Here is a 13,777-nt window from a genome sequence, read left to right as displayed (position 1 = left end):
TCCTGCACATTGCTGCAGGCACAGAGCGAACAAGAGAGAAACTGCAGAAATTACAATGGGGTCTGGTGCATAAACAACACCACGTTTGTTTCTGGTGGACAAACAGGAAAGTGGAGACAGCAGCAGTCGGGCACATGTGATCTCACATACTGTCTGTCTCCTTTGCTGCCCGAGAGTGACCTTAAGCATCAGCCCGACCCACAAATGAAGTCACACAAATGAGGAACAGGCTTCAATTTTTAATAACATTGATGACGTTACTGCAAGATGTCATTGTTCCTGTCCGGGCTTGGGACCAGGACGTTTCATAGGCCTGCAGGGAGTGCTTTGTCTGAGTCAAGGCTCCAACCACTTTACCCACACATCTGTATCCGACCACAGGCGACATGCCTAACATCAAATTAAAACAATGTTTGGTTTTTCCTCGAACCTCTGTGCAAGGAGCGAAGCTGGAGCGAGGCTGTGGTTCTCCGGACCAGCAGCTGGTGAGTCAGAGTCACACAGCACAGAGCCCGGCAGAACTGCTTGTTAAAATGTAAGCCTTAATTAGACAGTGTTTCAGCCATGTCACCGAAACCCCAATTAGAGCCAAAGCAAGTGCTCCGTTTATACACTTGAGTTGTTTAACACAAGAATAAGAAATCAGTTTGAGCCCGTTTCACTGATCAGCTGCTAAACACCTGAGGAATATTCATAGTGGCAGGTACAGTACTTCAATGAGAATGTGACAAAGCACCTTTAAGATGACGGACCAACGTCACAATCTGATCCTTCTTCCTCCTCCACAACTATTATTGGTAACCGTGGAAACAGGCCGACGAGCCGAGAGCCAGATTGATGACACACACTGCTCCACTCAGGGCAGATCTGTAGACTGATATAGATACATAATGTATGTCTGCGGCTCCCACACTTCTGGCTCCATCTCCTCCCTCAGCGGGGGTCTCACTTCAGAAGATGCTGCTGATGAAGGAGGAGGTTTAGCTCGATTGAAGCGTAACTATTAATACCTTTCTTGTGGGAATGTCAGATGCCAGCATTCAAAGTGGACACTGGTGACACTTCTAACCCTCTTTAGCACCTCCTCTTCTTGTCTGACTCTGCTGCTCTTTATACGGAGGAGACAGATGCAGTAAAAACGCAGCTCAGATGTCCTCAAACATCAGACACCCGAACTCTCCTGCAGAGCTGCACTGTATACAAGCCTTCTTTGATGTGGTCACTTTCCCACTGAGTCATCTTTATAAGTATTCCTTTAAAGGGCTTTAAGTGAGTATGAAATGCATCTACTCTGCGCACAGGCCTTTCCTGAGCATTCAACAGTGTGCATTTAATTAAGATGACTTTATTTGTTCAATCAATTTGATCATCATTATTAATGTATGCGGGCTGTCTGATGCCCTCGATTGTCATTGTTATAGTACACCAAAACATTTTCCATCCTTGTTTCCCACTTTGGTGCACTGAACGAGGGAGCAGTGCCCTCTAGTGTTTTTATTGATGCTGTTCAATCAGTAGGATGCATTTTTAATCATCTGGAAGCAGACTAAAGAGAGCCAGACACAAAGCTGTATGTTTTAACTATTCAACCAAACATAAGCAAACATTACTCTATGCATTTAAGGTGTATTATGTTTATCTTTATACATAAAAAATAAGACAGAACTACAGGTGATGTTAAAAATGTTTTGTACTTTATTTTAACAAAGTTTAACACTGCACTCAAATATAGTTTTATTCACCTATGTGGCCTCTTCTTAGGACATTGCGTTCCAATACCTATACTCCTTTGCATACTGCATTCGACAAACATGTCAAAATAAGCCTCCATGACTTAAATAATAATTTTCTGCCACACTAAATGGTATGGAGATAGTGATATTGGAATGCATCCTTAAAATGTCCCTGCATGCATGTCAAATGCAGAATGCAGGATGTTCTACTACGTCCTGTTTATGTGGCTATTCTGAACCACAACCTTCTGTTACAGCGACGGCGCTACCAAGAAGGCACAGAGAGATGGATGTATGTACAGTATATTAATTAAAGGTTAAGGAGCATTGTTAAGAGGAAGCAGTTTGTTTGCATACTGTATGCAAATTATATACTGTAATGGGGCGGTTGTGGCTCAGTGGTAGAGTCAAGTCGTCTCTCAATCTGAAGGTTCTGGGTTCGATCCCTGACTGCTACAGTCACATGTCGAAGTGTCCTTGGGCAAGACAGTGAACCCCAAATTGCTCCAGGTGAATAAGCCATCAGGTATGAACTTAGGCCTTTGCCATCAGTGTGTGAATGGGTGTGACATGTAAAGTGCTTGAGTGGTCTGTAGACTAGAAAAGCACAATACAAGTACAGTACATTTACCATTTAACTGCAGTTGTACTCTAGTAAAAAACAGAAAGAATGGGAATGCTGCTGTAATTGGTGTGGTTGTACCTGGTTGAAACATGTTACCCTTTATTATTCCATTTTAGTTTGGAGACATCATATATTTACAAACACAACACCAACCAGCTTGAACCTGAGCAGAGATCTAATCAGCCAGAGTGACTGAAAACACCTGTGCTTGTGTGCAGTTACTCAGTTAATATTAAGCATCAATGTGATTGGAATTATTACTCTGGCAAAAAATGAATCCCATACTTACAAGTATTATGGTTAAACATGACATGTTCATATGAAGATAAGTGTGCTGTGGGAAATCACTCTTGTCAGCTTCAAAGGGATTACAAACAAGTCAAGTATTGCTGAGAAAATTGTGCAATTTAAAAAAAAAAAGATAGCTCTCCAAGTGTCGAAGAGTTTGGCACGGCAAAGTGGCAAATTTAATGGCTTGTTCTTCTCACAGGGCTCGTTCTTCAACAATTGAGAACCTTAACTGCCTCGTCTCTTCTCTTTTCAAACCTCAGCATAGGAGATTAAAACATCTTTAGCACCTTTACTGAGTGCTGCTGCAGAGCAGTGAAGAAACGGACCGGTACATCTCAATGTGTCACCCTCTGTGGGCAAGAAGAGTAATAATAAGTAAGAATAAATAGAGGTATATTTCTTGATATATGAAACCCTTATTCTGCTTGACTCACCTTTGTAGAAGTAAAACATTGCAAAACCAACTACAAAACTGAAACAGCTCAGGAAGAACCTTGGTCCTGCAGAAAGAAAGAAAGAGAAACCATCTCATCAGTGACTATTTTAGACCAATAACACCTATAAAAATGTGACTAACTGATCAGCAGGTGGGCATACTTATTGTGCATAGCGGGACAAAAGCGTACATAGCTGCTCAGCTGTTATTGTTCACAGTCCGTACAATCCACCAATTCTTTGCATGACTTATGAGCATCTACATCCCTGATGACCCATTTCCCTCTGATGACACACCTCTGACCCCGTGGATGTAGCCCCGACTGTTCAAAGGAATGCAGGACAGAGGAGGCTGCTTTGGACAGGGGGTTTACACGTGAGCCTAACTGACCCACAAAGCCAAAGCCCTGGATGCAATGGGATGAAAAATGGTGAAGCAGTGCAGAGCAGAGGGGCCCACATTGTGATGCTGGGGGTTAAAAGGTTCAGCAGACAACTACATGTGCTGAAGAACAAAGCTTAGTTTGGCTTAAGGGGCTTATCTGAGGATCAGTGAGGGGTACAGAGGCACCCTGACACACATAAACTGTAAGACTACCATTTTTTAAACAGAACCCGAGCCGCCATGTTTCCAAATTAAACTTCTACAACAGCAGATTTATGGTGTGTTTTAGCCTATTTACTACAACGTATTATCACGGTCTCCAATCTCCATTTCACAAAGTTTTACATGGGTTTATGCAATTATGTTCTACTTTCTAGCCAGCCATCGGCTTTAGTTCATGCCTGTGTGAGATTAAACATTGAAATCAAAAACAACAAAATATATAAATAGAATAAAGGAACAGCACAGATGAGACCCGAGAGGACGATATATACACAAGGCTCAGTTCACCGTCTGTTAAAGGGTACTTTCCCAGTTTTCACAAAGAAAATAAATGTCATTATCAAAGCCTCTGTGACTATGTTTTGTCTGCTAACAGTTGTGTGCTCTGTTACTCTGGAGTAAGTATAAATCAGCATCAGAAATAATGGTGGATATTGAAAACAATTCGAGAGTTTTGTTGTTTCTTGGAATTAAATAAAGTTTGCAATTGAGAGGTGTGCGTCTTCACAATAGCTCCTGCCTACATCCCCTTCATCTATTTAGGACTATAACATAAACTTGACTGCTTACTAGGATGGATTACCTATCTCTATTATGTTTCAAATCACCTCATGGTGATTTCCATTTTGTTGTAAGAATAAAATCAGCTTGAAAACAGTTTAACAATCCTCAAACGTATGTTGTACTTTGAAGAGTTGTTTACCCTGCAAGACAACTGGTGTCCTCTTTTGCTAAACAACACTTGCACAGTTAAAATCCATATTTGCAGTTTTAATTAAAAAACAAAACAAAACAGAAAGCACATTTCGATGTTGCTCTAGTATACTAGAGTGCTGTAGCGTGAGATGTTGCTTAGATTTACCTCTGTCATTAAGCACATATCGATCTTGGGAGCTGGTTGCAATGAAAGTCCATTGTGGATCTGCAGCATCTACAACAGAGCAAAACTTGGTTAAAGTGTTAACCCTACACTTTAAATAAATAACATCCTTTGTAATGTGAGATCCACTACTTGAAATGTCCTGCAGGAGGCACATTTACTTCTCTCCCTAACTTAAATAGGATAAGCCACTCAGGGCAATTACACAGCAGGAGATGCACCGTTACAGGACACAGGGGAAGTTGGTTAAGAGATTTGCGTCACCATCTCACCTGATGTTTTGGATAAACTTGACAAAATAACTTTAAAACATATGACATATATGTTAATGGAGCACTTCTGTTTATATGTAGTGATACATATCACATAACTGGTTTAATCAGAGAGAAGTCTTTAAAGTAAATATCAGCTGATGTGTGTCAGTGTGTTAAACTTAATTACATTATGCACAGGCAACTGGATATTGACACACTCCAATTTCATTATCAAGGACCTACCTATCTAACTTAAAAGGTAGAAAAAAATCAGCCCAGATTCTACTCTACATGTATATTTATCTCCCCACTAAATTACTGTCTAAACAATGCAATCATATACGACTCTGCAGGAATACATCTTTTACAAGATGACTGCATCTTTTACTTTACACCCCTGTCCAGCGGTCCTACCTGTCTGTGTGACTCTGGTGGGCAGGCTCGTGTACACATCTTCAGCGTGGAGGTGCAGTCCTCTGTAGAATTCATGACACGCCTCTTCTCCCTTCACGTACAGGTGCGTCAAGAGCTCCGCTAACCGCACCTTTGTGGGTACACTCAGGTTCCTGAACTGCAGGGAAACACATGCTAAATTGAATTACTGAACATACCTGTGTTCAGCTCTAGGTCCAAATTAATTTTAATACATATATCTAACTGTTAGGACATGACAATGGTCAGTTATGGGAAATATATTATCTATATTGACCCTGTGTGCTTCCTTGTCGCTGAGTATCTGGGGGTAGATCCTGTTCAGCTGCAGAACCAGTCTGTCAACCAGTTCAGTGTCCATCCCCTCATGTGAGCACAGGAACTGGGCGTCCCTCTGGAGCTTCTCATGGCAATCATAAATGTCTAGCCGAGAACGAGCAAGAGGCAGCGTTAGATCAAATGCAATTTCTTTTCTACACAAACACCGTAATCCCTTAATTCAAGTTCATGAAGGCACCAGGGCTGTGAAGATTTATGGGCCTTAGTGTGAAGGTCAGGTCAGCAACAGGTTATGAACCCATACAATTAAAGGTTCCCTACAAAGCTCTAATTGAATACCTGCAGATTTTATGTCTAGCCTTAAGTAGTTTGTCATTAAGCTGGTCCTGGCATCCGTCGTCTACTGAAAATAAAAGTGTAAGAGGTTTACTCTCCTGTTTATAAAAGTGAAAAGGCTACACTTTCTTAACAGCTAAGGCTGCCATGTGGTAAAACTGTTTTTGAATAGCTTGATGCGGGTGCTTGAACATTTAAATATTTTATGTTGCTTTATTCAATTCAACTAGCATTTGAACAAAGTGAGACCGAATACCCTGACATAAACAATGGTGAAAATACTTAGCAGTTTTAAATTAAATGGAGCTTCATCACACCTATTTTGATAAAGGTTTGGATAGCTCTGACGAGCCTGGTTGTCCAGTACGCATTAAACCGAATTGAATTAACAGACTAAAAATAGACCCTTCTACCAAACTGCTCATTTTATGTACGAGATGGGTATCAGCCAAGAATATTCAGGCTGATTTAAGTGGTGTCAAATAACGATAAGTACCGCGTGAGTACTTCTCTCCATTTAACACACATTACCATAGCAACGACCTAGCTTGAAGCTTGAGCTAAATTTCGTGCAACAAGTACCGCACCCACACAAGGAGGGCAGTTAGCCCGTGTCACCTAGAAGTCAGCTCGCAGGGATTACTGTACATGCTCCAAAACAAGACAAAACATCTTACCCTTGATTCACAAACCTGTCATACTGACAAACAAACGGTGGGTTCTCCTACCGACCGACAACTTCTCGGTAAAACTTATTCCTCCCTCCGGTGAAACGGTCTCTGCTGTCCCATTACATCAGTACGCAGCGCCGCACGAGGCTACATGATTGACCTCAGCACCACATGATACGTATCAATCCGCAGTCTGCGACATTGGACCATTAGACTGACTTGACCAACAGATTAGCAGGACCTGCTTTCAGTCACAAACATTGTACCTTAAAGGCGTCATAATCACTTTATTTTATTTCCTTTCCTCTTCCATTAAGACTAATGACTGTATTGGTTCAACTAGGCTTACCAATAATAATAATGGGCCTAATTTGTGATCTTGCAGAAACACAGTCTTTATTTCTGTGTCACCTTGTGGGAGTATTCATACAGTCAAAGGTCATCAAGGTCATCTAAGGTCTGCTGCCTTATCATGTTGGCTTGTAAACATTTGCATTTATCCCTCAGAGGTGGATATACACCACACACAGCAGTCTTTGCATTGCAAAACAGTATCACTTTTTAAGAAGTAGATTTATTTTTTTAACACTTTAAAAATGATATTTACATACTGTACTGGCCAGAGGTTTCCAGTTACTCTCCTCATAAAACAAACTGGACTTTCCTGCCCTGAGATGAGCTTCTCAGACAAATCCCTCAGCTGCCAACAATTTGTTGTGATATAGTCCCAATAATGGTTCACTTTAACCTCAACATACTAATATAAGAGGTTTGTGAGAAGCTCAAATTAAGGGCATGAAAGACCCTTGATCTTCCAGTTGCAGGGAGCGTCATCAAACAAGGCTGGTGTCCTGAAAGTGCAATGGCGTCCTTTTTCAGACAGAGGGCAGTGTGCCATTACAATTTACAGAAGGCACATAAGTCTGTCAGGTCTGTAAACACATATGGAGGCTTAATACTGTGCAGAGTTTCAGACATGATCATTTCAACAAGACAAGGAATGTTAAGTTATTAATCCCCGTAGTCCTCACTGATACAGTTGACACTCTTGTACATATTTGATCTGTACCGATGTCATCAACTTCAGGGTAATGTGTCCTCAGACTGATATAATCCGAATGGAAGATTCTTTCTTTATATTCCTCGAGTTGGACACATCTGTGCTTGGTGGGTTCCCTCCTGACAAACTGGCCTGCTGTCCTCCATACTGCCACGCAAAACCAGGCCCCACAGCTGGGATGAGGTCAAGGCCCTGACTCGCACTATGAAAGGAGGAGTGAGGCGATCTGAAGTAGTGAAGCGGTGCAGCAGAGTTCTGTGTGGATTCTTGGTTTCGGGGTAAGAGAGGCTGGTCATAGTCACAGCCGGGGAGAGCAGAAAGCAGAGGAGTGGGGCCACATGTGCAGGCAGGACCATAGGTGTACTGCTGCTGATATCTGTGAAGGACAGACAGGAAGTTGGTTATTCAATTCTTGTCTTGTCGGATTTTTAAATGTTTGACCGTTTCAGCACATTTCTCACCTGCAGGCCCTCATGTCGTCACACCTGGCTGGGTTACCCGAGTCCCACAATGAAAGCAGCTTCTCCTGGGTGTTATTGTTGTTGTTGTTCCTGCCTTTATGACTGTTGCGAGAGCCGTGTTCCTCCTGTTGTTGGGCCTGCTCGTCCCACTGCCACATGTCCGGATCACTATATAAAAAGTCAGTTCAAATCAGCAGGTCAGTCTGTCAGTTTGAATATGCATAACAATATCTTCTTTTATTTCTCCATCTTTTGCTTCCCATTATGAAGAGTTATTAAGTAGATTTACTCAAGTACAATATTGAGGTACTACTTGACAAAAGTATACTTTTTCTGTTACATAATACTTCTAGTTTACGCCATCAAAGAGTATAATGCTGTAATGTTTTTCCACTTTTTGACGTCTTTAGTTATTAGTAAGTTAACAGATTATGACTTTAGTCACAGGGATAACTTAAATACTGAGAGTCATGCAGCAAGTTGACATGTGGGTGACAGAGGACTCCCTCCTGCTAATGGTTTCACACTCTTTCACTGATACACAAGAGGCGGTGCAGCAATGCACCAGCAAAGGCGAGGAGGAACAGGAAGAAGAAAACTGCATGCTGGTACACAATGCTGGATTTGAAATAATAAACATTTCAGCTGCACCCACCACAAAAATGCTCAAATCCTGATACACACAAGACCTCTTGTGGTCTTGAACTATGATGGTTTGTTTACACGATAACTTCACAGTGAACCAGTGACTGTTTAAAAAGATGGATGACATGACAGCTACCTAAAAGTGAAGCCAGAACATTTCGAGCCCTCCCTGCTGACTGGCTGAAGTATAGGTCATGAAGCCCACCTCCTCCATGTTAACAGAGGGGACATGTGTCGAACTATAAAATCAGAATACACGCCAAAAACATGTTTCTCAAACATGAATTCTGTCATTATAGTTAGTTCTTAGTCCAAGTGTTCATTTTTCTGACAAGTTTATTTTTAATAAGTTATTTGATGCTGTAAAAAGGATGATTGACAGCTCTGTTGACAAATCTGGCTCCTGCAGCTGATCAGCTCTGGATAAGCAGAGTAGAGGAGGAACGGCGAGAGGAGACGTAACTAACGATCACTACAGTCATTGAAGTTTTCCATATCTGTGAACTTCTGCTTCAGACCAACACAAGAAGCTGTTCTGCTGTTAAATAATTCTTGGTAAGTTAAATGCATGTTTTTGTTCGCAGAAAGGGCGGGACATCTGTAGCCCTGGCTCCACCTGCCAACTCTGACTTCAAATGACACCACAAGCGCAAGATGGCAGTACTCGCCTCAGGGGTATTTTGACTTCAAATAAGTAGAATGAGAGGTGGTGGAGACGTCTCGTCCATCTTTTTAAACAGTCTATGCAGCAAAGCTTAAAGTAGGATATTAAATGAAGAACTTTTACATTGAGACATTCCTATTTTAAGTAAATTATCTGAGCACTTAAAACACTGTTTGCTTCTCACTGACCTCTCCTGCTTTTTCTTTTTGTCGTCTTTGATGCAGTCGAGCAAACAGCAGGTGAGGAAGGCCATGGACATGAGGAGGATAATGGCCGAGCTCACAATGGATGCCACCACAGCCACACGGAAACCATAGTCCTCAAATCGGGCCAGAGCTGCAGTGTCAGAGCAGAACACTTATTTATGGACTTCATTTCCATGGTGTGCACTCAATGTTACAGACAACCCAGTATGCTGCAAAATCTAAGTGTTCCAATTCCTATTAAGGCTAGAGCATGAAAGAATACACTGCTGTCTGTCTCAAGCGGATCAAGTTCATCACACAGACTGCTAAATCAAAGTTTTTCTTTATCACTTAAACAGAGAAGATATGCAAAAATAATAATGATGTATCAAAGTTCCCAATGGAAGCTAAACATACAGTAAATTCCATTTCTTAATCACACCAGTCACTTTCTTCTCTCCCATGATGATTGATCTTGAAACATAATTACAATCCTTCCCTCACTTTTTCCAGTCACTCACCTAAAGAATGACTAACTGCAAACACTTGAGATTAAACCTCTCATCCTGCATTAGTATTTATATAAGTATTAATTAAGTGTCTTCATTGCCTATACCCACCATGTCCATCACACAATGCTTAATATATTCCATCTCTTCATAATGAAGAGCTGACAGACAGTTCAGAAGAAGTTCTGCAGCCGTTGCAAAATAAAAGCATCAGAAACATTTAATCTGTACACACATTTTGCTTATAAAATGTGCAAACATCCAGATTCTTTAAGTAACAAACAATGAGTGTTATTCTTTGTATATTTAGTGTTACATCAAGGTCGCACTTACGTTTACAGTAGGTCTCGCCCACCCACTGGGTGCTGTTGGGGCCTGGTACACACGTCAGCTCACCGACCAGTTTGTGCTTGGCAGGACACAGCAGGGAGATGACCGTGCCCACGTTGGTACCATTTCCCTTGATGATCCTTCGAGTACCCACGGCTGGCAGGGGCATGGGTGTGCACTGAGCCTGACCTGAAAGAAGGGCATCAAAAACAGTGATTGAGATTTAATTAAGTTGCATGTTTGATGTGCGTATATCACCAAAAAGCAGCTAAAGTTGAATTAAATGTATGATACATGTAGCTTCGAGGGAAGTTTGTTTTCACAGAGATGATCAGCCGACTTGGGATTCAAACAGCTGCACAGAAACAATTCAGGGTGACCAGTGGGATGAGTTGGGTTGGTGTGGGATGGGACAGTCATTCCTCAGCTATCAGTGCTGCACTCCTGTAGGGCTGCACGTGACAAAAACTAACCCCCCTGCAACAGCGTGGTGCTCTGCTGCATCGAATTCTTACAGTATCAAAGCAGGAAACCTGATAAATGATTAAACTAAAGGCCCCGGAGCCTGGAGGAAACACACAGGCCATCTGGATCCATGCTAAACAACAAGTTATCACATAGCACAGCATGGAGCTCAGCACATTACAGGAGGGGACGTCTCTCACTGTGTCAGCCAGAAGTCTGTTACTGTGAACCTACAACTTAAGAGTTCATCATGACACTAGCTGCTGGAATGCAAATAAACACGACGACATCAAATCAGTGATTTCCAAGAGGAGTGACCATGTGACCAGGCCGAGGCAGGAAGTGTCAGAAGCAGCTTGTTTACTGAGGGAAGCCTGCTTCTGATCTCCTGCTTAAAACAACGGAGAGATTTTGCTATGTTGCGCTTTGTAAGTTTGAAATAAAGGAAAAACATCCAATAATGTGAGACAGGCTGTGCACTTCCAGTAAACCATGTGGTGCACTTTTTTCACCACAAGGGGCGTCAAGTTACACCAAAAGTTTACGGTTTCATTGACAGACATAAAGAGAGGGATAAGTTCTTTATTCTCTTTTTGAACAATTACACAATTATTATTCTTTTTTTTCCTTCAATGGCTCTGTGCCACACACAGCTGGTGTAAATACACCTCTGAAAGCCATTTGCATAAGCTCACAATACTCAAGTTTATGTAACACAAGGACGCACCTCACAGCCGATGAGTAGAGAGCATCTCTTTATATAACGTGTGTAAGTGTGCGTTGCGTGTGTGGCTGCTTCTGCGTAAGTGCATAACGCCCAGCTGTGCATTGGCGCGAGACGTTTATGTTCTCAAAACCACAAACAGTTGCCTCCCTTTTTCACTTCCTCTTTTTTACCTCTTGTGAAATCAACCTATGAGATGTACAAAAAATGTATCAATTAAGTTTTCCAGCACAAATGTAGATGGCACTTTTATTAAATATATTAAAGGTATATTTGTATTAGATTAAAATTTCTCAGATGTTTCACACGCCTGGTAATATGGGATAATCTGGAAGTGCATCACATTATATATCTTGGCTATTTATCACAGCAAGAACTATAAGACCTTGAAGGGATGTTGCACAAGAGGAGATACACAGTAGGTCTAGTATTAACACACAAACACGTAGATCTGTATGAACGTTGTGCCTTTTTAAGGGGTCAGTGTAATAATAACTTGTAAATAATCCTTTCTTTAAATATGTTATGTTAAATCCTAAACATACAGGTCATTATGTTTAGAACAGGACTTGATCAAATGCAAAGTGCCAAAGCAAATCTCTCAACTCGACACAAGGCATCACAAGGTCTTACCTGAGCTACTCCGGTTACGTCTGTCATCTTTGTTGATAAAATTAGTCCTGGACACATCTGCTATAGAAGCTGTTGCCGCTGACATCGTGGTGACAGGCAGGAGCCCCCCACTCCGCTCTTCTGGTCGTGCGTAAAGACTGCGCAACGGTGCTCCTCTGTGCCCGGTACACGTTAAACAAGTCGGGATTCCGTAGCTGGAATCCTGCGCGAGCCTCTACGTGCGATCTTGTTCGCCTTTCTACCTCCCAGTGAGCAGCTTGCCATCAACAGAATCCTCCCACAATGCTTTCCTCACTGCATCATTCACTTCTTCCCCGTTTGGACTGCGCGCTGTAGCTACTGTGGCGCGAGAGCAGGATGAGCCCTCGTGAGATAAAGTGATCGGTCGAGACCTTGTCGACCAAAGCAGAAACGACTTTGTGGATTAAATCCGGTCAGGACATGTTGCATAGCACAGCTGCGCTTTGTAGGCAGGACAGTGAAAGTACAGCAGCGACTAACAGCTCTGTTTCTGTTTGAGCCTATCAGGATGTGGTGCTTCAGACAGGGTGGAAAATATGCAAAACACTCACAATCAGTGACGATAAGCTCATCTTTAAGGCCTCTAATTGTCGTCTGCACTCAAGTGGCTGAGGAGGGGGTTCAAATCAAAGAGAGATGGTTTATAAAGACATTTGTTGCATCTGTCAGGAGATACAGGATGTTTTTTTTTAAACAAATACGGAGGGAAGAAGAGAAGGCGGGTTTAAAAGTGGTGTTTATGCATTATACAGGTAAAATTAGCTGTGTATGGAAACCGTTTGACTGCACACTGTCTAAAGTTACCACACTGTGCTGCTTAGAGTTTCTACACCTTTGTCTGATAACGTTTCAGACAGTATTTTTTCACTTCCCTTTGTGTGTCTTGCTGTGTCGGAGGTCGGTCTGGCTGGTGATGGTGCTAAATGTTGACCTGGATGAATCATTTAACTGCTCTGTGTCTCGGACAGGTTTTCTAATAGAAGCAAGAATAAGTAACCGTTGTTACATGTAAATGTAATAAAAGATAAAGCTACAAATTCAAAAAAATCATTCAGAAAATGAATGCTTTTTACTTTAACATGAGCACAACAAACAAACTCTACACATGAACCCTTCTACGTTTTGTATTCCCGTCTGAGCGGCCCTCTCTGCATGTTGCTCTCTTGTCATTGAGGATTCTGGTCATGCACGAGACTGTCTCTGCTGCGGGTGATAAGTGTCTCCACAGGCTCAGCCCCGTTCACCTGAACAGACCCGCCCAACACACACACACACCTCCTTAGACGCTCTGGGGGCCTCTGTTCAGACAGCAGCTTGCCTCATCGCTCATGAATATATTAGCATGGCTGATAAAAAAAGTGTTCAGACTCCAGAGGTAAGGACTACACTAGTGCTCGAAAGGTCAGTGAGGAAGCGTCCTGGTGTGCACCCTCCATGTGACGAGTCTTTACTGGAGAATGAGAAATGTCTTCGGCCCCATCGTGACGTCTGCATGTATTTGAAAGCGGCAGTGAGGCAGAGAGCAGGATAGGATGCC

At 42.2% G+C, this 13,777-nt stretch overlaps 2 protein-coding genes across 3 annotated transcripts; both read right to left on the bottom strand.

The window, feature by feature from the left end:
- Positions 1-1,727: 1,727 nt before the first annotated feature.
- On the bottom strand, positions 1,728-6,644 carry LOC138589951 (caspase recruitment domain-containing protein 19-like). 2 transcript variants are annotated; one of them, XM_069660454.1, is made up of 6 exons: positions 6,550-6,644; positions 5,535-5,680; positions 5,240-5,396; positions 4,554-4,622; positions 3,084-3,149; positions 1,728-2,999 (listed from the first exon to the last, which is right to left on the bottom strand). In XM_069660454.1, exons 2-6 carry the CDS (start codon positions 5,616-5,618, stop codon positions 2,899-2,901), a joined length of 477 nt encoding a protein of 158 aa, XP_069516555.1. In that variant the 5' UTR covers positions 5,619-5,680; positions 6,550-6,644; the 3' UTR covers positions 1,728-2,898. The 2 variants fall into 2 exon arrangements, with proteins under 2 accessions (XP_069516555.1, XP_069516553.1); XM_069660452.1 differs by having other exon boundaries at positions 6,565-6,635.
- Positions 6,645-7,097: 453 nt separating this feature from the next.
- On the bottom strand, positions 7,098-12,697 carry LOC138589923 (uncharacterized). Its single transcript, XM_069660410.1, has 5 exons — positions 12,220-12,697; positions 10,401-10,586; positions 9,562-9,709; positions 8,065-8,232; positions 7,098-7,979 (listed from the first exon to the last, which is right to left on the bottom strand). The coding sequence occupies exons 1-5, from the start codon at positions 12,302-12,304 to the stop codon at positions 7,643-7,645; spliced, it is 924 nt and encodes a 307-aa protein (XP_069516511.1). The 5' UTR covers positions 12,305-12,697; the 3' UTR covers positions 7,098-7,642.
- Between the last annotated feature and the right edge of the window lie 1,080 nt (positions 12,698-13,777).

Source organism: Semicossyphus pulcher, unplaced genomic scaffold (assembly GCF_022749685.1).
Source record: "Semicossyphus pulcher isolate SPU_LCO1_2020_fin unplaced genomic scaffold, fSemPul1.0.p SCAF_13, whole genome shotgun sequence".
Taxonomy (NCBI): Eukaryota; Metazoa; Chordata; class Actinopteri; order Labriformes; family Labridae; genus Semicossyphus; species Semicossyphus pulcher.
This window is presented reverse-complemented; position numbering and strand designations above follow the sequence as displayed.

Coding starts and splice junctions, on each gene's coding strand:
- LOC138589951 (XM_069660452.1), bottom strand. Junction 5,397..5,534: donor GCGACAAGGAAGCACACAGG/GTCAATATAGAT, acceptor GTTTCCCTGCAG/TTCAGGAACCTGAGTGTACC. Junction 3,150..4,553: donor ATATGTGCTTAATGACAGAG/GTAAATCTAAGC, acceptor TTCTTTCTGCAG/GACCAAGGTTCTTCCTGAGC.
- LOC138589923 (XM_069660410.1), bottom strand. CDS start 12,304: ATGTCAGCGGCAACAGCTTCTATAGCAGATGTGTCCAGGACTAATTTT. Junction 9,710..10,400: donor GGGCGAGACCTACTGTAAAC/GTAAGTGCGACC, acceptor CTGACACTGCAG/CTCTGGCCCGATTTGAGGAC. Junction 8,233..9,561: donor AAAAAGAAAAAGCAGGAGAG/GTCAGTGAGAAG, acceptor CTTTTTATATAG/TGATCCGGACATGTGGCAGT.